The sequence below is a fragment of the Carya illinoinensis genome, chromosome 12, assembly GCF_018687715.1.
Source record: "Carya illinoinensis cultivar Pawnee chromosome 12, C.illinoinensisPawnee_v1, whole genome shotgun sequence".
Taxonomy (NCBI): domain Eukaryota; kingdom Viridiplantae; phylum Streptophyta; class Magnoliopsida; order Fagales; family Juglandaceae; genus Carya; species Carya illinoinensis.
This window is the reverse complement of record NC_056763.1, coordinates 10276622-10301731: the sequence shown is the minus strand read 5'-3', so window position 1 is coordinate 10301731 and position 25110 is coordinate 10276622. Positions and strand designations below refer to the sequence as shown.

At 37.7% G+C, this 25110-nt stretch overlaps 1 protein-coding gene across 2 annotated transcripts in view; it reads left to right on the top strand.

Annotated features, from left to right (window-relative positions):
• The window catches only part of LOC122290391, a 36258-nt gene that overhangs the window by 6898 nt on the left and 4250 nt on the right, over nucleotides 1-25110 (top strand). For both annotated transcript variants that reach the window (XM_043098039.1, XM_043098040.1), the window contains exons 8-15: nucleotides 8629-8739; nucleotides 9172-9229; nucleotides 9355-9451; nucleotides 15453-15488; nucleotides 16645-16781; nucleotides 17062-17132; nucleotides 17224-17277; nucleotides 23030-23172. In XM_043098039.1, coding sequence (XP_042953973.1) covers nucleotides 8629-8739; nucleotides 9172-9229; nucleotides 9355-9451; nucleotides 15453-15488; nucleotides 16645-16781; nucleotides 17062-17132; nucleotides 17224-17277; nucleotides 23030-23172 — 707 coding nt within the window. The remainder of the gene's footprint in view (nucleotides 1-8628; nucleotides 8740-9171; nucleotides 9230-9354; nucleotides 9452-15452; nucleotides 15489-16644; nucleotides 16782-17061; nucleotides 17133-17223; nucleotides 17278-23029; nucleotides 23173-25110) is intronic.

Sequence of the window (25110 nt, the reverse complement as noted above, 5' to 3'; positions counted from 1 at the left end):
AAGAGGCAGGATACTTATGTTGCCTCTCTCGAGCTTTACTAAAATCAACCAAACTTACCCTAACGAATCTCATTTTTTTTTATAAGTTGCAATGCAGAAGTAAATGATCCGCCATACCCGTGCTTCTGACACATACAACACCAGTCTATAACAATGAGACTCTGCTTCCTCAAATTGTCTGTCGTCAGGATTTTCCCAACAGAGGCAGTCCATATGAAGAAAGCAACTTTGGAAGGCACATAAGACCTCCAAATACACTTCCAAGGAAAAGAAAAACACTTCTGAGATGTCAAAAGCTTAGAATACAATTGAATTGTAAACTTATTTCTCCCTTTGATATGCCGTTCTTTACTTATAAAAAAAAAAACTTATTGCTCCCTTTGGGCCTCCACAACATCCTATCCCCATCGTTCCTACCAAGCCTCAAAGAATATAAAAACTGAAAAAGGCTAAAACTTCATCAATTTCCCAATCCTATACAGCTCTAGTAAAAGAAACATCCCACTGGTAAGAACAGTTAGAAAGGACTAACAGATCCGACACAGAGGCATGATGATAAGAAGCCAGATGATTGATGGCCTGAAACACCCTATTGAGAGTGCATTCACCAAACCAATTGTCAAGCCAAAATCGGATCCTAGAATTGTATCCAACTGCATAGCTAACTTGGCTTGCAAAACTCTCGCAGCCCTTTCTAATGATTTTCCATAGACCCACACCCCCTTTCCTCATTAGAACACTAAGCTCCCAAGAACTTCTATATTTACAATCAATAACCTCCCTCCAAAGTGACTCCCCTTCTGATTCATATCAACATAACCCCCCAACAAGGCTTTATTAAATATCCTCAAATTACCCCCCCCCCCCCCCCCCAAACCTCCATAAGAAATGGGAGAGCAAACTTTATTCCAACTAACCAGATGGAACTTAATTTCCTCCCCATTCCATCCCATAAGAAAGCACAAACTAATCTCTCAATCCAGTTAGCCACCCTTGCAAGCAAAGGATTTGATGATAGAAAATAAGTTGGAAGATTGAAAAAAGTGCTCTTGATTGAGGTAATTCTACCCCCTTTCAATGGATACATCCGTTTCCACCTAGCCAACCTTTTCTCAATTTTCTTTGCAACCCCATCCCAATTAACTTTAGCCTTAAAAGGCACCCCCAATGGAAGGACCAAATATTTCATAGGCAAGGAAGCAATTTTACAACCGAAAAAACTCGCCAAGCTATTAATGTTTTGCATCGCCCCCAATGGAAGGACCAAATATTTCATAGGCAATTAAGCAACTTTACAACCCAAAAAACTCGCCAAGCTATTAATGTTTTGCACCACCCCCACTGTAGCCATCTCAGACTTTCCAAGATTTACCTTGAGACCTGAAACAATTTCAAAACATAATAGCAATGCCCTTAAAGCTTGAATTTGGCCACAATCCACATCACAGAAAAAGAAGAGTATCATATATGCAAAAAGTAGATGAGAAAGTATGGTAGAACCATTATTAGCATTTCCCACAAAAAAAAAAAAACTGAAAATAAATCCTCCCCCAATGGCGGCCTCCATCATTTGACCGAGCGCCTCCATGATAATAGAGAGAAAAAGAAAGGCGGGGGGCGGGTGGCAAAGGGTACCCTTGCCTCAAACCACAAGAGCTATGGAAAAAACCAGCAGGGTTGCCATTAACCAACACTAAGACCTGAGTAATAGAGATGCAATGCCTAATCCACAAATGACATTTCCCCCCAAAGCCACATCTCCCAAGCATATAAAAGAGGAATTTCCAATTCACATGATCATATGCCTTGTCCATGTCAAGCTTACAAAGAATACCAGGAACTCCCCTCATTCTACTATCCAAGCATTCATTGGCAATGAAAACTGAATCAAGGACTTGTATCCCCCAAATAAAGACTTTTTTTTTCCTCCACAATCGTGCTCATATGGTTAGCAAGAAGCTTCAAAATTTTATTGTAAACCCCACTCATGAGACTAATAGGACCAGAATCCTTTGCCTTTGAAGCCCCAGGTTTCTTTGGGATGAGAGCAATAAAAGTTGCATTAAGGCATTTTTCAAACTTCTTTTAAGAATAGAACTCCTAAAAGCCCATATCACATCTTCTTTCACAATTTTCCCCAAAAAGCTTTGAAAAATGCCATAGAAAAACCATCGGGACCAGGAGCTTTGTCTTTTGTCATCCAACTAATCACATGATGAACCTCATCTTCGTCAAAAATTCTTTCCAATCATCTTGCACTTTGAGGATCTAAAGACTCAAAAGCCAAACCATCTAGATTTGGCCTCCGTGTAGCTAGTTCGATGAGAAGACTTTCATAACATTGCACAATATGATCCTGAATCTTAGGTAGAAAGGAAATCACACAATTATTTGAATGAAGCATCTCAATAGCATTACTTTGCCAATGTGAATAAGCCACTCTATGAAAACACTTAGTGCATTTAACCCCCTCTTTCAACCAAAGAGCCCTTGACTTTTGCCACCAAGAAATCTCCTCCATCAATAGCACCCTCTCAAGTTCAGCCACCACCGAACGTTTCCTCAACAAAACCTCCTAAGAAGGAACCCCATTCTCCTCCCGAACCTCCAAGTCATTCAGCTCTTCCATAAGGGAATTCTTGGGGTTGTTAACATTCTCAAAAACTTCAAGGCTTTGAGCTTGCCGGCTAGAATAAAACTAGGAGTGCCCATGAACTGATAAGAATACTACCAAAATCTCTCACCTTCTCAACAAAGCCATTAGCTCCTAACCACATATTTTCAAACTTAAGTACCTGTGACCCCCATGAATACCTCCATAATCCAACAAGATAGGGAAGTGATCTGAACATATACACAAGACAATCTCTTTTGACACAACTCTAGGTAATAAACCTCCCAAGAAGGAAAAACAATAAATCTATCCAATCTTGATCAACCCCAACTATTGAACCATGTGAACACACCCCCAACAAGGGGGAGATCCAAATGAATCTCCATTACTAACGTATTATTTCAACCCCACCAAACTCTTCTAGCATTTCCTCTCAAGCTAGAGCATACATATCATACATGCACAGCTTAGAGAAAATAAAGTCTTAACGGATAGCACTTTGTAAACATTTCAACTGGTCTCTCTAATGAGTACTTATAAGTGGTGCAACCGTGTTAGTTCACTACCAGTATATACCATTGCCCTTTATATTCTGCTCTAGCACTAGACCACATCACTATTATTTGTTTCTTATTTTTGTAAGCAACTAGGTTATCTCCTCAGATTTTACAGTATCATGTATTAAACTGTCTATCTGAGGGAGACCCTACACAAAGCAAAGCGATTCCCACTATGGTCAGATTTCAACTAGGAACTACTATGCAGCAAACTCATATTTGGATTTTAGGACGATAAGAAACTGAACAACATCCACATCTTCATGTCATTTCTCCACAGTTTCAAGTCAATGGAGTGGCTAATACATGTTCTTCTCCTCATAGGGGGCCACAAGGCCCACAACCTGATTGTAGTCTTGTCCACATGTTGATCACTTTGCTCAAATCCAAATAATTGTTTGAGCACCTTCTAAAATCTAAGCGATATTCCCAGAACCAGAATACATATGTTGGAGATGATCCCAAAATTTCATAGCAGCAGTAGGAAGATAAATTTATGAGGATCAAATGTGAAGCTCATACTGCTTAAGAGAGATAATGTAATTATCTTCCTATTCTCAAAGGCTAGGCTTTCCTGCTGTTAAGTGGTGATAAAAACCTTTTCCTTCGAAAAATATTTTCATTGATTGTGCCCAAGAAACGTAGTTCTTCTCATTCAGTTGCACAGAAGTCATAGGAGCCTTTGCTAGAGTTGTCAACGTAATGATATCCAATTTAGTGGCTATCGGATATAACTAAGTCACGAACAAATGCAATGACATGAACAAGTAATCTATAACATTTTGAATCATGGGCTTACACAATGCTACCAGCAACCAATGGCAAAATTGCAATAAAAGAAGAATACAACACCACATACATTGTTGAAATGGGCCTAAAATAGGTCAAACCTAAGCAAATAAGCCAAGATATCATCTCAATGAAGTGGAAACTCCTGAAACACTAGTCTGCCCCAACAAGTAGTGAAAACTGCACAGAACCAATTGAAAATACCAAAAAATAATCTGGACCAGCTGAAATCTGCCAAAACACGCTGAAAAATATAGAAAACCGGCCCAAACTTTACTGAAATCATATGTGAACGCGCCAATAGGGGTGATTGAGTGAGGGTCAATGTAACGGATATCAGGTTGACCCGAATGTATCTCTAGCTGATCCAAAGACCCAGATGGATGTTGGGTTTGAGCTGTATTGGACTGACCTGAATCTGGTTTGTGTTGGACCAAATATTTTGAAATGGGAAGGACTAAGATCCTTATGTAATTAGGCAGGAACCACTATACTTAAATGGGTTGGACTGAGATTTGCCTTGAATTGGGTTGGATCAAGGATGCTGATAAGGAAACACCAAACACCACAACCAAACCAAGGCCTTCACCTTTGAAACTTGCTGAAAATGCTTGGGTGATTTTCACAACTAGCAAGCAACAACCTAGATGATTACAGGTTATTTCATTAATACACAGCTTGCCACCAAAACAATCAACCATCATAATGACCACAGACCGCCACAAAGGCCGACCACAAGAACTTAATATTAATACTATCCGTTGGAGGATAAGGAGCTGTCGGGGCTTATTTCAGGTGAGCAGTTGGAGAGAAAAAAAAGGGTGGTGGCTGAATTGGAAAAGCACTCTAATGGAGGAAATTTCTTGGAGGCAGAAATTTCGGGTTCTCTGGTTGAAGGAAGGTGATAAGTGTACAAAATTCTTTCACCAAATGGAAAATTCTCATAGAAGGAATAATGCTATTGAAGTTATTCAAGATGGTGAGAACATTCTTTGGATCAAGTGGTCATCAAGGAGCATGCTGTCAGTTTTTTTGAGAAGATGTTCAGGGAAATATACTCGTGGAGACCAAAGTTAGATGGTTTGTTTTTTGATTCTATTGACCAAGTAAGTGTAGAATGGATGGAGAGAGCTTTTGAAGAAGATGAGGTACTTGATGTGGTTAAAGGAATGGAAAAGGACAAGGCTCTGGGCCCGGACTGTTTTTCTATGGCTTTCTTCCAAGCTTGTTGGGGCGTTGTGAGGGAAGATATTATGATGGTTTTTCTTGAATTTCATTCTTTTATGAAATTTGAGAAAAGTTTCAATGTGACTTTTATAGTTTTGATCCCTAAAAAGGTGGGGGCTGCAGAAATGCAGGATTTTCGGCCGATTAGTTTGGTTAATGAGGTGTACGAGATAATGTCAAAGATGCATGCTAATCATATGAGTGTGGTGATGGAAAAGATTATTTTGAAGTCCTAGAATGCTTTTGTGAGCTTGTGAGGTGGAGAAAAATTCTTTACACAGTCTTAAAAGCTAACAAATGTTTGGATAGTAGAATTAAAATGGGTGAGTGTGGAGTTTTGATTAAATTGGAAATGGAAAAGGCGTTTGACCATGTTAGTTGGGAGTTTCTATTGTATTTACTTGGGAAATATGGTTTTGGAGAGAAGTGGTGTTTGTGGATCAAGCATTGTATTTCAATGCCGAGATTTTCCATTTTGGTGAATAGCAACCTGGTTGATTTCTTTAACAATACACATGGATTGAGACAAGGAGATCTACTATCTCCTTTCCCTTTTGTTCTTCTCATGGATGCTATGAGCATAATGATTGAAGTGGTGGTGGAAGAAAGCTTTTTGTTGGGTTTTGGGGTGGGAAATAGGAGTAGCTTAAAAGTCTCACATCTCCTTTTTGCTGACGACACTTTAATTTTTAGTGAGGCCAATCAAGAACACCTTCGGTCTTTGAGAGCTCTTTTGTTTTGTTTTGAAGTTGTTTCAGGCCTTAGAATTAATTTAGCCAGGTCTGAAATTGTTCCAGTGGGCTTCATTTCGAATATTTCAGATTTGGCTAATATTTTGGGGTGTAAGATATCTTCGTTGCCATTGAGGTATCTTGGTCTTCCCTTGGGTGCCCCTCACAGATCTGTTATGATATGGGATGGGGTGATAGAGAAGATTGAGAGGAGGTTAGCTGGTTAGACAAAGTTAATTTTGTCTAAAGGGGGTAGAATTACATTGATAAAGAGTAGTTGTCTAATCTCCCTACATATTTTCTTTCTTTCGGCTGGGGTAGCAACTACAATTGAGAAGAGAATTTCTTGTGTGTGTTGTGCCTGCCCCTGCGGGCACCCCGGGGGGGGGGGGGGGGGGGTGTGGGAGGGGGGATTGGTTGTTAAGGGAGGAAAGGAAGTTTCTCTGGTGGAGGTTTCGGAGTGCCAAATTTGAGGCTCTTTAACAAATCTCTTCTTGGGAAATGGTTATGGAGATATTATATTAGAAAGGGACGCATTATGGAAAAATGTGATATATGTTAAATACGGGAAAAAGTGGGGGAGTTGGTGTTCTAATGAAGTAAGAGGAGCATATGGGGTGAGATTGTGGAAGTCCATTTGGATGGGTCGGGGGGAGTTCGTTAATCATGTTAAATTTAAGGTGGGGGATGGATCGAGGATATGTTTTTGGATGACATTTGGTGTGGTGATTCAGCCCTTAAGATTGTGTTCCCTTCTCTCTTTAGGATCACAAGGGACCAAGATGCTGCAGTGGCTAATTCCTTTTCTTTTTTGAGTAATAGTCCTAAATGGAATGTTGATTTTGTGAGAAATGTGCATGACTAGGAAGGGAATGTAATCTCTGATTTTTTTGGAAGATTATATGAGTTGAAGATTGTTCAAGGTAGGATAGCTTGCTGTGAATTCATGCAGGAAAGTCCAGACTTTCGGTTCGTTCCTATTACAAGGCGTTAACCTGCCAAGGTGTTTGTGATTACCCCTGGAAAAGCATATGGAAAGTTAAGGTGCCTAGCAAGATGGCCTTCTTCTGTTGGCTGGTGTTTCTTGATAAAATTCTGACGAGGGAAATTTTATGGAAGCATGGACTTTGCGTCGTAGATTGGTGTTCCATGTGCGAGAAAGATGGTGAATCAGTAAACCACCTTTTTCTTCATTGTGAGGTGGCAAAGCTTTTGTGGAACAAGAATTTTGGTAGGATGGGTATTGCTTGGGGTGGAGACTAAGCAGGTGGTGGATCTACTTGCGCTTGTTGGAGAGATGTAGAGGGGAGACAATGTATTGCTTTGGAAGATGATTCCTTTGTGCTTGATATGTTGTTGATAGCTATAAGGGAATGGGAGGTGTTTTGAAGACAGAGAACGTTTGATGGGAGAAATTAGGAAATTTTTCTTTAATACTTTATGTTTGTGGGCTAAGGCTATTGTAATGAATGGTGAAGAATTTCTGGATTTGCTTTAGTCTTTTTTGTCATTTTAGCTAGTGTATGTAGGTATTTCCTTTTGTATACCCGTGTACTCGAGCTATACTGATTCTTGGTAATAAATCTCTTATTAATTATCAAAAAAAAAAAAAATACCACAAGTGTTGCTTCACACTCAAAGTTCTGCTAGTGACACTACAATCACCGGCAATAATAGAACATATGGTGGTAATGACAGCCACATCCTACCACTGATAATAGTGATCTTGATGCCATCGACATCATGGGCATTGAGCTCTGTGGATCACTACTTTATGCAGCAAAAAAAAAAATAAGTGGGTGAGTGACAGGAAAAAAAGGGAAAAAAGAAAAGAAACAAGTAGAGTCAAGAGGCCAAGAATATATGCCTTGATATGATGTAGTGAGATTTGTATGGATAGCCATTTTTTAAATATTAACTTTTGGCATACCATATTTGAATAGAGTGGTGTGTACTGGAACTATGAGTAAAGGGTGAATAGAACCCCTGTTCTGGAGTAAAATAAAACATGAAAACTTTGAGCTCCTAAGCGGTGAGAATATCACAGAGCTGACTATATGGTTGACACCATGCATCCATGGTTTATACAGTATTATTTACATCACTGATTTTTCTCCCATTACATCAGGATTTTGGGAGATTCCTTAAGTTTGCATTTAGATCAATGGAAATTTTGAGGAGTGTCCTCCATTCTTCAGCATATGTACACATTCTAGTGTATATAAAATAAGTTAATGGGTTGTTTTGAAGTAACATTACCATACTTCTAACACAAAGTTTCACGTTTTGTCCATATCTTCATCTTTCCACCCTTTCAAGGATAAGTGAAAGGACGTCCATAGGAGAAATAAAATATCCGAAAAATTCAAAAACAAGTTATACATATGTTAAGATAATATATTTAAGATTGATTGATCTCTTCCTTGAAATAAGATAATATACTTAACATGGATTGATATCTTCCTTGATTACTTTTTTGTCAGTTATATGTCATTGGTAAATATATATTACTTTTTCAACTCTGCACTTTTTATTTTTGCATTTTTAATTAAATAGGTTTTAAGTTTGCTACGTTCAATGAATAAGAACACTAAATTAGTTCATTTAGTAAATTCCTGTCTTTTGTGTGATCAGTTTGAATTGGAGGCAGTATCATATAAAACATTGTTGCCACTTTATGATTATTTTGTTTTCATGCCCCTATGTCCAGTTGCTTTGCTGGATGGAGTAGCAAATACTGGTGTGGTGGAACTTGGTGATGTTCAACTTGCAGCTTACCTTGCTGAGAAAAAACCAACAGGGCAACCTTTCTTTAGGAATGGTGAGTGCTACATCATTGAACATCTTAGTAAGCCACAATGAATTTATTTTTATTTTTCCTTATAAGAGAAAATAATAAATGTTTTATTGATGTAGTCCTTTTGTGCCATCCGTCGGTTCTCTATGTAGATCTTCAATTATGAAAATCATTTTTACACTGAACTTATTGGATTTTCCATGTTTTCCTTCATTGTTTTGCTCTCTGACACCATTCTCTTACATCTAAAGGTCGATTTAGTAAAAATGATAAATGCATTCTGTTAATCATATAGAAGGGACAAATCCATGGCATCTTGTTAGCTATATAGAATGGAATTGTCAGCAGATGGATGATAAATTTATTAGCATTATGTGGTGTTTCTGGTAAAGCGTTTTGATTATGTCCAAGCACTCTATAATTTTGTTGTTTCTAAGCTGTTAGTAATGTACACAGGCCTTCCTTCACTTGTTGCTCTGCCTCAAGGTTGTAAAACTGCAGATTGTCTTATAAGGTGAGTTTTGGTTTATATAAGAGCAATGTCCAGTATCTTTATATTGGGGGCTTGTTGCACTCCAAAAGGTCATGTTTCTACTAGATATTATGAGGGATTGACATCGATAGATATCTTCTTTCTAGGTTTGAAGGAGAGCTTTCTGTAGATGCAGTTACAGATTGGGTTGCAACAACGGTACTTGGTTTACCACGAATTCTCTACTACACGAGGGACACCTTGGTAATTTGTAGGATATCTCTGATGTCTATATCTCGTTCTTCATAATGTTGTTTCCTTCAAATATTTCTTTTTTTCATGGATGTGTTTTAGTGCAGCATTGATATTAACTTAGAGAATTTGAAAGAACTGTGGTATTAGAAGTTACAGAAATGAACTCAAATGTCTTTTAAGAAAAGGCCATCCCATGGATCTTTGCATTTTCATCTTGGCCTGGCTAATAGTTTCACCTTTCCCCTATTTTGCATCAGATGGTATCTACTTCTCGCAAGTGAGTCTAAGACAGTCTTGAGCGAGGGGAAGTTATATAATTTCATGGTTTTTAAGTTGTGATTTCTCATGATTTTTTTTTAATTAATCCTTTATGGTATGCCACATTAAAAAATTACAATTTGCATGGATATATATGCTCTGTGGTCTTTATGTATATATATCATTTTATTTATCTAGGTAGTTGTGGTAAAACTACCTACATAAAGGAGGTCTAATGAAAGGCATTGCTCAATCTTTTTAAGGTTGAGCAGGCTCTTCCATTTTGATATTTACTTTCTACAATTTCTAGTCTTAAGTTATATTGATTGTTGTGAAATCATATACCGGGTTGATTATATAAACTTTGAAGTCTTATTGCTTTACTTTGATGTAAGATTTTCTTAGGTTCAATAACCATGAATTTTGATAGTGTTAGGGTTTGATGTGGATAGGTCACAGAGTGGTGAATGCTTGATAAAAGAGAGTAGTGGGGATGTATACGTTTTATTTTTCTTGGACAATAATGACAGGACTGTGCATATTAATTTAATGGGACCTAGGCCTTTCTCATATATGTTAATAGAAGTCTGGAACAGATTTCAGTTTAGAGGTCTTATCCAAGAGATAACATAATGAAAGATATGCATCAAACACTTTATTTTCTATTATAATTTTTTTTAATTAAAATATATATGGGCAAACACACTTACATCACCATTCAAGTTCAATAAAAAATAATGCAGCTATACTAATTCAAACGAAATTTGGAAGTTACCTGCATTTACTATTTATCAATATTTTTGCAAACTTATATATAAGTTATGTTGCCGCAAGCTAAATTGAGTGAGGCACCATCAATCCTGATAGAGTAGGCTTTAGTATAGCTTATCCTTATTATTTTTCAGATGAAGTATCAAGAAAGAAGAGAAACCTAAGCAATCACACCTAGTGATGACCATGGCATAAATCTACTAAAGAAAGCAAGTAATGGACTTGAAATATAATTACGCCCATACATTAAAAATCAAAGTCCATGGCCTGTGGCCTATTAATAGAGTCTGTACACAATATTTTTTGCATCCCAAAATATGCTCAATTTTGGATAAATTAGAGCTCAACATCTTACTGGCGTGATGAAATCTAATGACTATGTTGCAGGTGAACCTATTATAGAGTTCAATTGGGAATCATGTGGAATCACAATTGTAATAAGTGATCTTTTGTTCTTGAGCCGTGTAACAGCCCACATGTATGGAGGGCGGTGAATAATGGCTTGGTAAATCAGTTCTTAGATTGCTTGGGATGGAGATGTTTTTGACATATATAATTGATTTTTGACCTGTCCTTTGGTAGTATGAAGCCTAGATGTGGTTTGACCCTTTTTTGATTCATTTCAAATGATATGAAAACCAATATTAGCCGGGAATGTACCACAATAGAATGACCTATAGAAGACATCAGGCATACAAGTGGGGGAGATTCCAACACATGGTTTGGGTGGCGAATAATTTTCTCATTACCTTGAATAGAGAACTTGACATTTATAATGATTCTTTGGAGGCTCCAATTGTATCCTTGATTACTAGAGAATAAGCCTAGATTTGGCTTGGACTTCCATTTGTCGTTACAAGCTTTGCTCTTTTTATCTAGCCTCTTGTAATTTGCATTCCCCATTTTCCCCTATAAATCTGCATTAGGCATTTTAGAAGTTAGACTTATAAAAAAAAGAGAGAAACTTCAGTTGACCCCCCCCCCCCCCTTTCTCTCCCTTCTCCCCGTGATTTGTAATGATTGTAATTAGGCACCTATGATTTTTTTAAAGAAAGAACCCCTTGTGCTATGAAATACTTTCAATCTGCATCTGTACAAGAACGAGAAACTATATTTGTTTTCTTCTCTTTCTTGAAACCAAATTTCTCTAAAAAAGGTTTAGTATGTAGCAGTAGATCTTCTATACGAAGGAGACCCTGCATAATCAACATTTGAAAATGCTTCCATTATGAGATGTCTTTTTGGCCTATATATCAATACATGACCAAAAGCTTGTATTGGATAGTGAATTTAACTTCATACACCCATTTACATTCATAATTTTTCTCCACATTGAAGTAGATAAGGCATGCCAGGAAACAGACTGACTAATAGGCTGTTGTGTGACACAAAAACGAACACTTTTATGAGAGCAATAGGTTGTAATTTGAAGCACTTGGTAAATCTGGATCTGAAGAGAGAGACAAAGATGGTGGAGGAACTGGTGCCAGTGGCCTTGGGTGAGAAGAATAAACATGCAAGGGAACTATGGAAGATGCTAGTGAAGAGTGGAATGGTGTAGGATCAGATGGTGATGGTAGAAGAGTAAGGGTTAAGGGATGATGACGCTACAAGATCACATTCACTACTATGGCAAAAAATAGGGTAATATCAATACCAGTGAAGCATTGTCGAAGAGCAAGATTGTAGTACCAATGTCACTCTGGGTTTGAGAGTAACCAAGAGATACATTTTGTAGCACATTCATCATGTTTATCAAAACCAGGGCCTCGGTGTTGAGCATAATAAATACCCCCAAACATCTTTGGTGAAATAGAAAAGGAAGTCTAGGCTGAAAACAGAAAGTGAGAGACTTCATCTAGAATTGAGGAAGGCATGCTGTTAAGAAGGTGGCAAGTCAGGACCGACTTTCTTTAGAATCATTTATAGCCATGCATGTGATGTAAAACCCCTTGAGTATGTAATAAATGGTGAATTTTTCTTTTAGCAACACTGTTCTATTGTGGGGTGTGAGTATATTAGATTTGATGAAGAATGCCATATTACTTATGTTAGTAGCAAAGGAAGTGGGTTAGTATTTGCTAGCATTCTCTGAATGCAAGATTTGAATTGTGTCTAAATTTGATTTTACTTTCTGTGTGAAACACTTCGAATATGGAAAAGCACCCACATCTGGCCTTCATGACTACCATATCATACAAGAATGATCATCCAAAAATGTCACAAAAATGATATCTAACTGATTATCAAATTGTGGTAGAAAAGACACGGTAGTATTGACTAATTTGACACACTTCAAAAGGGAAACAAGATACATTTACAATATTCCTAATCCGATATTCCAAATAGAGGGAGGGATGACGAAGACAACAATGCACATATGGGCTAAGGCTGCAAGATAATATAGGTCGCAACATTCATCACCTGTAACAATCTTCCAGTCTTGAGATTCTGAAAGATGAAGAGGGAAAAAGCATGCTGAACATTGACAAGTTTAGGTAATCTTACTAACAGGCAACAAACTCAATGGAAAGCCACTGACGCATAAAACAGATGATGAAGACATAGAATCACTGAGTTTAGTGAATCCAATGCCTTCAATTTTAGCGATATAACTATTATAATGAGTAACATCTTTTGAAGATTCCTTATGATGTAAATTAAATAAGGTTCTAGAAAAAAAAGTCATGGAGGAAGAGGAAGAAGACGTGGATGGAGTAATTGATGAAGCAGGAGTAGCAATGGAAGATGAAGTGGCCTGTTTGCGAGACAATTATTGAGCATATTTGCCCCTTCATAAAAGTGATCAAGCTGAATCTGGAGGTGGGCTAGAGCAAAATGATGGTGAGGCATTATCCTCACAAATGGCCATGCTAAGCAGGGCCAGATGTTCTTCCATGCAATATGGTTACTTCTTAGTTTTGAAGCTGTCTTGGGCTTGAGAGTTAATCTCTCAAAGTCTGAACTGGTGGGGGCTGTCCCTGGCACGGAGACTTTAGCCTCTTTAATGGGATGTAAGATATCATCTTTACCCCTGAAGATGATGGCTAAAAAGGTCAATACACAAAAATCTCAATCATCCTTGGGAGGATGAACGTGTGTGTGCATGCTTACCACTTGGCAAGTGGCGCTTGTGTATGTGTTGACCGAACCTTCTCATTTCCCCACAAGGCCTCTTCCTCTTCCTTAGACTAGGGTGGCGTGTGTATTGGTTCCCTAGGCAACTTTTCCTCTCCTCTAGACACTTGGGACCAGTGTGTGTTGGGAGAGTGGCATGCATGTATGTGGCCGAACCTAGGGACTAGGTTTTTGCCTTGTCCCAATGTGCCTCTTCCAATCCTAATCATCTGTTCTTTCTAGAAACTCCCCATCTTGAATGAATGTGACACTTGGCAAAGAAGTTGTTGGATCTTTCTAGGATGGGCATGCATCTTACCTTGGCCAAAACCCTAATCCTCTTAGTGAGACATGCCTTAGCCCCTTGAGCTCCCCCATGCGCCACTTTCCCATTCAATCTCCTTGGAACTCAAATGGTTTTGATAAGTGGCAAAAGTGGTTGTTGGCTCTTCATAGTTAGGCATGTAATCCCTTTGGCTGAACCCTAGAGCCTCTTAGAACCTCATGCTTCTGATTTTGCACCTTCCCTAGGCGCCCCATATCATTGCATCTTCTAAGAACTCACACACAAGTGCATGGGTGTGGTGTCTGACTCTTAGGGTTCTGAAACCCTCTTCTCTCTCTCTCCCTTCTTCCACTTTCATGTCCAGGTTCAATTACCCTAGATGTTGGTTTGCATGTTGGTCATGTGGCATCAATGTGCTAACCAAGGAGCCTCTTCCCTAGGTTCTTAATGATGGGGATTGTAGGGAAAGCTAAAAGCTTTTTTCCTCTTCCAAGTAGACGCCTCCTATGCCAAAACCCCAATTAGGGTTTTCCCTAAGCCCAAGGCCCTTAGTGGTTGACTTTCACTAGCCCATGATGGGCCTCTTAGTGGGCTTGGGTGTCTCTTCTCTAAGATGGGCAAGGCCCTTATTGCTTTCTATGTTCTCTACATGCCAAAACTTGGACAGATAACTAAGTGGGCCAAGACTAAACATAATGAAAGTAATAGATGAGGACTTGGCTAAGTTCGGGTTATCACATAGATTGACCCAGATAAATGGGTTTGGTAATGGGTTAAGCCATATAAGTGTAAATATGAACCAATGATATACCAGCTATGGATATGGATTCCCCTTGCCAAGAAAGCTATCATTCTGAATAGGAAGGAACTTTTAATTCAGATTTACAAGATATCCAAGCCAAGCAACCAAACACACTCCTTTCTTCAACTCCATCAATGAAAAATAATGCTACTAAGCATCTTCAACCACTAAGAACTCAATAGCTAGCACAGGAGGGGTCCCACCAACAACAGCCACCTGCACCAGTCAGCGATGGAAATGATCAAAAACATCATTACACCCACAGTGAGACCATGAAACCATCACTGGCAACACTGATGCCAGGTGAAGTTATGGTTCAAAGAGAAAGAAGAGGAAATGGAAAAGAGCAAAAATGCTGGGTATTTCGAAATCTTTTCAACCCTCATAGGGTATGCTTAATACAATTATGCCCTCTGAAAACTGTGTTTGTGTTCAACCATGAGGCTGTTGCTCAAGCCCTTTTGGTGCATGAAACATCTCTGGAAGGCCCTCCTCATTTTTTATTGTTAGTCACTTGTGATTTTACATACATAGAAAGATACATGTTTATGGTTTCTTGGAATGGTTTGTCTGGGGAATCAGTTGATATGAAAAAAAGCAAAGACAAGAAGATTAATTATGCAATAGAAATAGCTTGCTTTTATAATCTCTTTGTTGCAGTCCTTCTCTGATTGATTTAGTATTCAGATCACCTTGTCTATTTGAACTTTTTTTCTCTTTTTTTGCCTTTATTTTCTGTCCTTATTGAATGAAATGTAACTGAATTTCAATTTCAGGTGCCAAATTTTCTGGTGAAAAGTGGTCCTCATAAGGTAATTACCCCCTCCACCTTTTTATTTTTATTTATTTTTTATTTCCATATTTTATCATGCATTTTTTCCATCTCTTGTGCTTTGATTACTAGTCATAGTTACAATATTGAATTGAATTTATTAATGACCACTTTGTTAGTTGTAGAGGAACTGTAGATTGTAGCTATAGCTGTACTTGTCAGGAATGTTTTCTCTTTCTCTTGAATTGAGATCAAGTAATTAATCCAAATTTGTACTGCAACTATTATGAATGTGATAACTTCTCCAACAGGGAAGTCTTCGAAATTGTGAATGGTTTTCTTTTTATTCAAGGCGTTGTCAAGTTGAGCATATCTATTTTCTATGGGGTGCTTATGTTTACCACTCTCCTCTACAAGTTTAAGTAGTCAAAACTCCCATGCTTCTTAACCATGCTTATATTTAGTAAAGTAAAATTAAGGTTAATCTAGCATGCTGCAGTAACTGGCTGACTTGTATATCATGAAACTGGAATCATATAGATTTAGAAACCAGTCAACTGTTAGTTTTGGACAGATGCAATGCTTCTTTTACCAAAATTTTCCCTTATTCTAGCTTTTTCCCTAATTTTGGTTATTCAAAATGGATGTTGACATCATTTTTTCATTGACTGCTTATCTTGAAATTATTTACGTGCCATGTGTGTAACTGATGCTACTATGCTGCATCCTTTCCTACAGACGGGAATAATTGTTTTAGGGAAATTCATTCAGTGTCTTAAGTGGTGTTAAGTGAAAATGAAGATAATTTAAAACTTCTATAAATCTTTTAAGAAATTGGTACCAGGAGTTCTAAGGAATACTATTCTGTCATCAGTTGATGTTACAAGCAATATGATCCAAAGAACTTGGTATTCCTCAGTGGATCCTTTTCCACACTCAATATATCCTCTGTAGTTGGAAAGTTCTATGCTTAAATTTCATTAAGTTCTAGGGGCCGCCTAGCATGCAAATTAAATTTCAGGCAAACACAACACATGCTATTTAAATTTCGGATATTTTGTTCTTTCTGAGATTGATGACTTTTGTAGTTTGACACGCGATTCAATTAATTTAATAATTGGATGTATTAATTTGTGAAAATTTTTCTTTATATTTTGTTTCTAAGAGTTTGTGGGTTTCATGCTCCTGGCTCATAGGTAAAAGTCATTTTTTTCTCAAAAACCGGGGAACGTGCTGCTCCATTTGTACGTCAAGCTGCTAAAAATTATTGGGCATATGCCTCTTTTGCATTTATACTGTGGCGCGAAGAAGAATCTTCCTTTTGGTGGAACTCGTAAGTGGATATGCTTACTTGTATCTGTTAGGACTCATGAATAGATGATTTGATGAAATAGGTTCTCTTTTCAGTTTTTTTCACAGTGCCTATGTGATTGCTGTTTCAATAGAAGAAATAATTTTTATCTGGCAATGAAAAAGCGGTACTTTTCTATCAATTTTGTCTATAATTGTAAGAAGAATTAAATCATATTTCCACATTTTGCATCATTGATTGCCTTTAAATCAACGTTTATACTACTTCTGGATCTTGACACTTTTTGCTATGATTACTACAGGCTAGAGGTGGAATCTGCACCTGCTATAGTTTTTTTGAAAGATCCAGGAGTAAAACCTATCGTTCACCATGGCATGTTTCTCTGTTTAACTTGGTGCCTTTAAATCAGTCTGATCTAAGTTGTGCACTTTTGTGACAAGCTAAGCTGTGAGTTTTGTTGCAGGTCTGGTTAACAGTTCATGGTTTTCAAATATTATGGAACAGAATAAGCAGCAAGGTATTGCTGTTTTTTCCTTACGTATTAAGTATTTGACCTTTTAGTATTGCTGCTATCCAAATTAATTTTGCCTTGTTATCTTACAAAATTAAAATCGTCCATTTTTATAGAAAATTTGTTTCAGTAGGTTGCTAACTCGGAAATAGGAGAATCCCTAGACTTTTTGTTACTTCTCTATTTTTGTAATTTGATATTCATTACTTTAGTTGATTAAGCTTCGGTGACCATTGCTGGAAATAATTTTCTTTAGTTGTTTTTGAGTTATTCAGCAGTGACGATGGGCTTGATTAAACATTTGTTAATAGTGACAAAAGTTTTAATTTTATCATTGGAGGGGGGAGTTGTCTACTTGGAAGACGAAAAAGCTTTTAGAATTCCCTAGAAATTCCCATCATTAGGAACCTAGGGAAGATGCACCTTGGTTAGCACATTGGTGCCACTTAGCAAGCATGCTTGAAAGTTTCTAGAAGAAGCTAAGGAGATGAAAAATGATGTAGGGTTCGGTACACACCTAAGGCACACGCCCATTTCACCAACCCACATGCCACATGTCTCACATGCATTCCTCACATCTAGATACATTGAACCTGGATGTAAAAATGGATGAGAAAATGAGGGGATATAGTTTCGGTAACCACATTTGATAACCTGAACTTGGCTAACTATGGTTCATAGGTTATTTTAGTTGCTATAGTATTTTATGGGCTTTAGTATTTTTATTTGAAGGGAAGGCCTTAGAATTAATGTTGTGCAACATGAGCCCAAGTGAAGCGAGCCCAAGTGAAGCTAGCCCTAGAAAGCCTTGTGAATTTCGGTCCCTATAAGAAAACCTAAGCCCAATGGCCAAAAGCTCATGACCCAAACCGTTGCCACTAGTGCCATGTATCATACATGTGAGGAACTATGTATCTAGTTATGATAGTGGACTACGGGGGAGAGAGAGAAGTGTGGGGAAGCCAAGGGATGGCTTGCATGCCTACACCTTATCTTTTGGCTAAAATTCAATCCCCAAGGTAGATGCTATTGGAAAGGGAGCTTAGGGAAGACGAGAGGATTTTCCAAGTGATTTGCATGGGGAAACGAAAGGGATATAAAGGGATTTCGAAAATTTGGCCTACACTCAAGATATCTTCAGTTTTGCCATGTGTCAACCATGCAATGAGCTTTTAGAAGAAAAGATGAAGATCCAATGCACGAAAATTACCCTTGTACCCCTAGGGTTTTGGCCACCACAATGCCACATGTCATGTTTTGAGTTTTTTCATAAGCACAAGGAAGTAGGAGAGCCACCTAGGGAACATGCATAGGAAGAAGAAACTTCTTGGTTAGGGAAAAGGAAAAAGACATGCATGCGAAGAAGGAAGAAACACATGGTAAAAAGGAAAAGACATTTGGGAAGAAGGAAAAGACACATGGGAAAAGGGAAGGATGCATGGAGAACACACACCCACATCCTACATGCCACTTGCCACTTGGCAAGCATGCACAAGTCTACAAGGATCAAGCCTAGGGTTAGGATTTATCAAATGACAATTTTGCCCTAGAGATTCATTGAATATGGACCATATGGGGGGGCAAGCCCAAGGAGCCTCTTAGGATTTCGAATTTGGCAAGAGAACCATGCCATTTGTCACACATGCAGAGGATCTTTTGGACTTTCCAAGGAGAGGCAAGGATGAAAAAAAAAAGGAGCTTTGACACATGGTGCCCATGCAAGGATATTCTTAGATTTCCAAGGACCCATGCCACATATCCCGCATGCATCAGCAAGTGCCACTTGTCCCACATGCACTAGTTACGCCACCACTTGAGTTTCATGCAAAGGGTTACTGGCAACCAATGAGATTTTGTTGGAGAGCTCTATTTAAAGGGGGAGGAGCTACACGCCCAAGGGCTTTTGCTTTTTCCATTTTTGGATTTTTTATGCTCTCACCCTCTCTTACACGACCATTTGGAGATTTTCTCCACTTTCTCACACTTTCTTTCCAACCAAACAAGGGAAGCTTTACTCAAGGAGGGATTTTTGACATTAGCAAGGAGGAGACAGTGAGGACTCGGTTTTCCTTGATTTTCTTCACACACAACACATTTTCAACTCAAAGAAGAGATGAGGATCTCTAAAGGGTTTGAATATGGTGGAGCACACACGATTTCCACACTTATTCATGGGAAACCAACTAGGGTTTCTTCAAAATGGTTTAAGTAGAATGGTTGAGGACACAAATCCTCCATGTATTCAGCCAACCACTTTCTTTTTCACTCTATTTCGAGATATGAATAAGAATATGAGGAAAACAAGGGGTTTCTTGACTCAAAACCCTAGAGTCTGAATGGTCTAGTTTTGTTTGAGCCCTAGTGGTAACCCTAGAAACCCCACACACTCAAGAATCATAGATTAGGGTTTTTGGAACCCTCATTCTAACTAGTTACACTTTGATTTACAACTTGCTATTCGTTTTCTTTACGTGGAGTTTTGTAAGTATACACTTAACTTGCTCTTGGCTAATACTTGCATATATTTGTGTAAATCCTTTTATTGTTATTGTTGTTTTGATTGCTATTCTTGTTTGTTGCTTGAATACTCTTACATGAACTTGGAATATGAATATGGAAGGATTAGTATGATTCGGTTCATGATACAAATGGCAAGAATATTCTTTGCATGTCTTAGTTTTAAGGAAAACAATGGTGTTAATTTGTGATACTTGATGATTCGGCTATGCGATGTGTAAAAGGTTTCAGATCTTAACGAAATGCTATGATTTCATGCTTTGTTTTGTTATGCTTTGATTTCTAAGTAATATTTTTAAAGTTTGGAACATGACTAAGTGATGGTTCTTCATGTTTTTGCACCTATATGTTTCAGCCAAGGCTTAATTTCATAGTTCCATGTATGTATTTTGATATTCCATGTGTTCCAAATTATCATGCCATGAATCGAACATGTTATGCTTAGTTATTTCATGCACGGCATTTCATGTGTCATATGTCAAGTATAAGAACGTTGTCTTAAGTCTCATGTCACATGCATTTGAGAGAAGTGTTTTCAAGGAAAAGAGTCAAAAAGTTTTATCACGACCTCAAATGCTAGGATGGGGGATTGTCCTAGTGGAACACCTTGTCCACTTTGGAGTGTTTAAAGTCGAGTGGAGACCCCTGGGTCGACAGAGTACAATCGAAGGGCCTCGAATGGTTCCTATGGAATGATACCGGAGCAAGGTTGCCCTTAACACTAGTGAGTGTCATATGGTAAAAGCAAAGTTAGCAAACTGCTATAAAAGAAAATGTTTATGATAAGATGTAGTCACTTCGATCAAAGGGGTCGATGGTTGATGTGGTAACTAGCAGGAACACGCGGTGTTTAGGGGAGCTGTGATGTATCCATGTGTTATAAGAACAAAACAATGCTCCTACATGATATGAAAAGGATCACATGATAGAAATCATGTGATACGATAAGATATGTTCCAGAACACGTGATTAACCAAGATATAAATAATGACAAAAGTATGTGTTTCCGAAAAGTCAAAGAATTATGTAATCACTGTATGTTGTGTGCGTACTTGTTGAGATTTCTCGAAATCTCATTGTGGTAGTTTCCACTACCATTCCCCTTCTGAAATGGTAGAAGTTGTGGCAGGACCAAGAGTAGTAAGTTAGGAGGATGATCAAGGCTAAAAATATGCTCAAGTCAGAGAATGAACAGATTTAGTCATGATCTACGTGGAGAAGCTGAGATCAGAAAGATGCCTTAATAATTTTCTTTGTTAAGGCCTTTTTAGACCAAACTTGTTATGATGTAACGAGGAGTTTGATACTCCATTTCTAAGAAGTATGGTTTAAAAGCTATGAATGAAGTTGGGATATTAATTTTATTCTTGTACAAAATTTTATGAGATGACTTATTCCGCTGCGATTTATTGCATACTATTTGCATGTATCGATGCTTTAGTCATTGTTCGATCCCAAGCGGAGACTGGGGGCATCACAATTACTGTTTATTTAAGTTGATGTTTTTAAGATTTAGAGATGATATATAATATGTTTGGATAGGAAAAACTGTAGTATGGTATAGATGACTCTACTCAGTATCCAAACCGGGTCTAAAGTGAAAGAAAGTGACTGGAAAATTGTAATAAAATGTCTAAACATTTCAGTAGGAGAAGGAACATGTGTTTTGTTTGGTCATCCTTTTTGTGTTTGCTCAAATCTTTTTACCCCAACTCAGTTTCAATTTCCTAGTAGTGCAAGTGTGTATTTTTAGGAGTCCATTGCTTGTTGCTTCCCGATACCTTCATTGTTGCCTTTATGCATGAGAGGCCAGCACTTCAGGACATTAATAGTGGACAGCTAACCCTAGGGGCTTTTCAAGTGGTAAGAGCCTTGGTCTTGATGGTATACTCCTTCCTGGTTTAAGGTTTTGAATGCATGTGTGCAAACAATTTCTATGGGCTATCAGCCTATGGAATTTCCCTTAAATTACCTGAGGTGCATTTGTGGGAAATTCCTTTTTGGGAGCTTATGCATGTAACACTCCATCCCTCTAGGGTTTGTAAAGCTAGAGGAACTAGATGCTACTAACCTTTAAACTACATTCTTTGCACTAGGCATAAAAGATCCCATAAATAAAGTTCTCACTAAATATTTAATAAAAGAAATATCTCAAAATAAACATCTTGTTTAATTGCACTTAGTTAAATATAATAGTTTAACTTGTACTACGCATTGCGGAAATGTAAATCATTTAATAGTAAAGATCAAAACCTAAATTCTCTCTCGAAGCCTCAAGTCTTGTTGCGAATGTCAACCTCCTAGATAGCATCCTTGACCGCAACTTCCCCTAGCTCTTCCTCATCTCGGGTGGGAAAATATTTAAAACACCTAAAATGAGTCGAATAATCAAAAAGAACCACATCATGCAATAAGCATAATATACACATAAGGTTTTCATATAAAGTTCTTTTAAGAAAACTCACCTTTTAAGCATACACAAGACATTAATATTAAAGCATTTAAGAAACATTCTTTTACCTCAACCTCAAGCTTAAGCATTTTATCTTCCTTAACCTCAATCATTAATCATTCATTACCTTAACATCATAATTATGGCCGTTACACTCTGTTGGCGACCCTTGCAATCAATGATTCTAGCTGTAGCTAGCAAAATAGAACCAACCTCGGGAATGAGTCATCACCAGCGCCAGTGATGCATTCCAATGTTGCCATCCTTCCCAACCTCATGGTACCATCCTCATCCTCATATGGCCAGTTCTTTAACCTTGTCAAATACACATATTCATACCATTCATTATTCTTTTCTTACATTAACCTTGCCTTAGTTTAGTAGATAATCATAAAATATAATATTCAGTCACACATCAGTCATGCACTAAGTTCTATGGATTGGCTTATTGTCAAGTAATAAAACAAATCAAAATGAGTTATTGGTCAATTAGCCAAGTCTGTGGTTGGTAATTAGGTGATGTGTTGTCATCAAAAGTTGGGCATGGAAGTGGTAGTTGGGGGTTCGTATAACTAGCTTTCAATCTCATGCATGTTTAAAAGTTAATTATGTTTATTTCCATTTAACTAATGATGTTATGCTTCACCGAATCAGCTCTTTGTTACTGAACCATGAAATTCAAAAGCATGACTGAGATTTGTTTATCAATATGATGCTAAACTTTTATTTCTTAGCTTTTTATTTATTCAGAATGGCACTTAATTGATTTTTCTAGCCTTGTGTTTCCAGAGCTTCCTCAACTAAGAAGTGTAACATCAATGGAGCTGGGTTGTGATGCTCGGGGTTATTCTCGTGCTGGAGTGGATACCACAACCTGGTACTGTGCTATTTTGGCAGGAAGGCCAGGCACTGAACTTGACAAGATGCGTGAAGTAAGCATCTCTCCTCTGCTTTTGTGAATCATGATATGTTTGGTATGGATGTATTGATTTTCTTGTTCTTTTTCTTTTTCTTTTTCAACATCATAACTTTGGTGTTTCTGGTATTACATATAGATGAAATCATGTATTGTATCTTTTTCTTACCCTGTGAAGCCACAAATTTGATCCATCCAGTAAACTCTTGTGAGTGCTTCTGTGCTCAGATAAATTGTGTGGGATTTCTTCCAAAACTACTCGCAGACTCTCGCGATGCGCAGGTCAAGGTTTAAAATTTAATTAATTAACTTTTATTATTTTATAACATTTTAAAGATTATAAATTTCGTTTTCTTATAAGTAAAATTTTATTAATAGGCATAGCCAAGTACATGTACAGGGTGTACACAAGAGAAAACACCTATCTAGGAAGAGATTTTAAACTTCTGCAAACGAACTGTGAAGATCAAACAAACATTCTTTACAAGGTAAAGCAAGCTGATAAATGTTGCATTGGTCTCCCTACACCACCTCACCCAAATAAAACAACTAACTAGATGTGCATTTGCAAGAACTTCAGGCTTGGTAATCCAGCATTCTCAAACAACCACAGATGTCCATTTGGTAGACTATCTGCAGTGGACTTCAAATGGTTGAAGAAATCAGATCACCTTCCTTCTGTCAATGCATTATTTGCTTTCATGATCACTTCACTCTAGGGCTCGAGAAATTCAGCTAATTCACGTAAGATCATATTTATGAAAAATAAGAAGAAAACAAGAAAATCGTGGCCCTTATTAGCTCACAGGCAGCACTACTGCTAAAGATAATATAACTATATAAAACCAAAACAAGAAATCATTTTTTTACAAGATTGGATGGAGCTAGCTATTAGTCAGAAATCAATATGGTATTCAAGCAATCACATTACCATGAAATTTGTAGTAACTTAGATGCATAAAAGAAAACAGAGATTTCCAGCTATTTGAACTCCAAGAAGAAAATGATTGCATAGAAATCAAGTTACCGAAAAAAGTGGTAATATTCCACAACTACAATTTTTAGAACCATTAACCTCGAGAAATTACTTAGGATAAACAAAAAGCCTTGTAACTTAGCTTACAACTTTCTGATGATTCTCACTGGAATTTCTGGCCAATTTACTGGCATTCAAAAACAAACCATGGTTTCACAGTAGAGCCAATCGACTTTACTTATCAGCAGTTTGCACTAGAGAAATGAACACTCACCAGATCAGATCCAAGTAAGAAAGATCCATACAAATTTTCGTTCTATACTTTCCAATTTTGTTAGAAGAATATAAGACATAGAACTTATGCTATCCGCGCAAAAATAGCAGAATCAAATTCACTCAACTTGACCAATTTCAGTATCAAAACATGGTGATTCAGCCAGTGATACTATAAATGCCATAAGCTAAAAATAATACAATTTGCACAAACACAAAATGCAAATGATACAGATTGAGATTTTGTTTTAAGCACCAAATGCAAATGATACAGATTGAGAGGCATTTTGCTGTATCTTTGTGGTCTCCAATATGTATTCCCCAATCTTATGCCGTTTCTCCATCTATCCCATGTACACCTCCTGAACCAAACCCAGTATACAGCGCCTCTAGTCTAGCCATCGCCGACTCCAGCTGAGGTATCAGCTTCTCCTTCATCTCTCTTGCTCTCTCTGTGCCACAGAGAGATTGATTCTTGGAAGCCTAGCAGTGTTCATAAAGCTGAGCGAGAGCCATTCAGTGTTGGGCTCGGAGAGTATTGAATTGGTTGAAGAGCGGTGGCCTTCTTGAGCCTGATGTTGGTTTTAATGGAGCAAATTGACGTGTTTTCTCGCTTAAAGAGAGTGATGTCAATTATATGGATGATTTGGGCTTTACTGACCTGAAGCTTGATTACTCATCAGAATCAAAGCCGGAGTTCTCTGC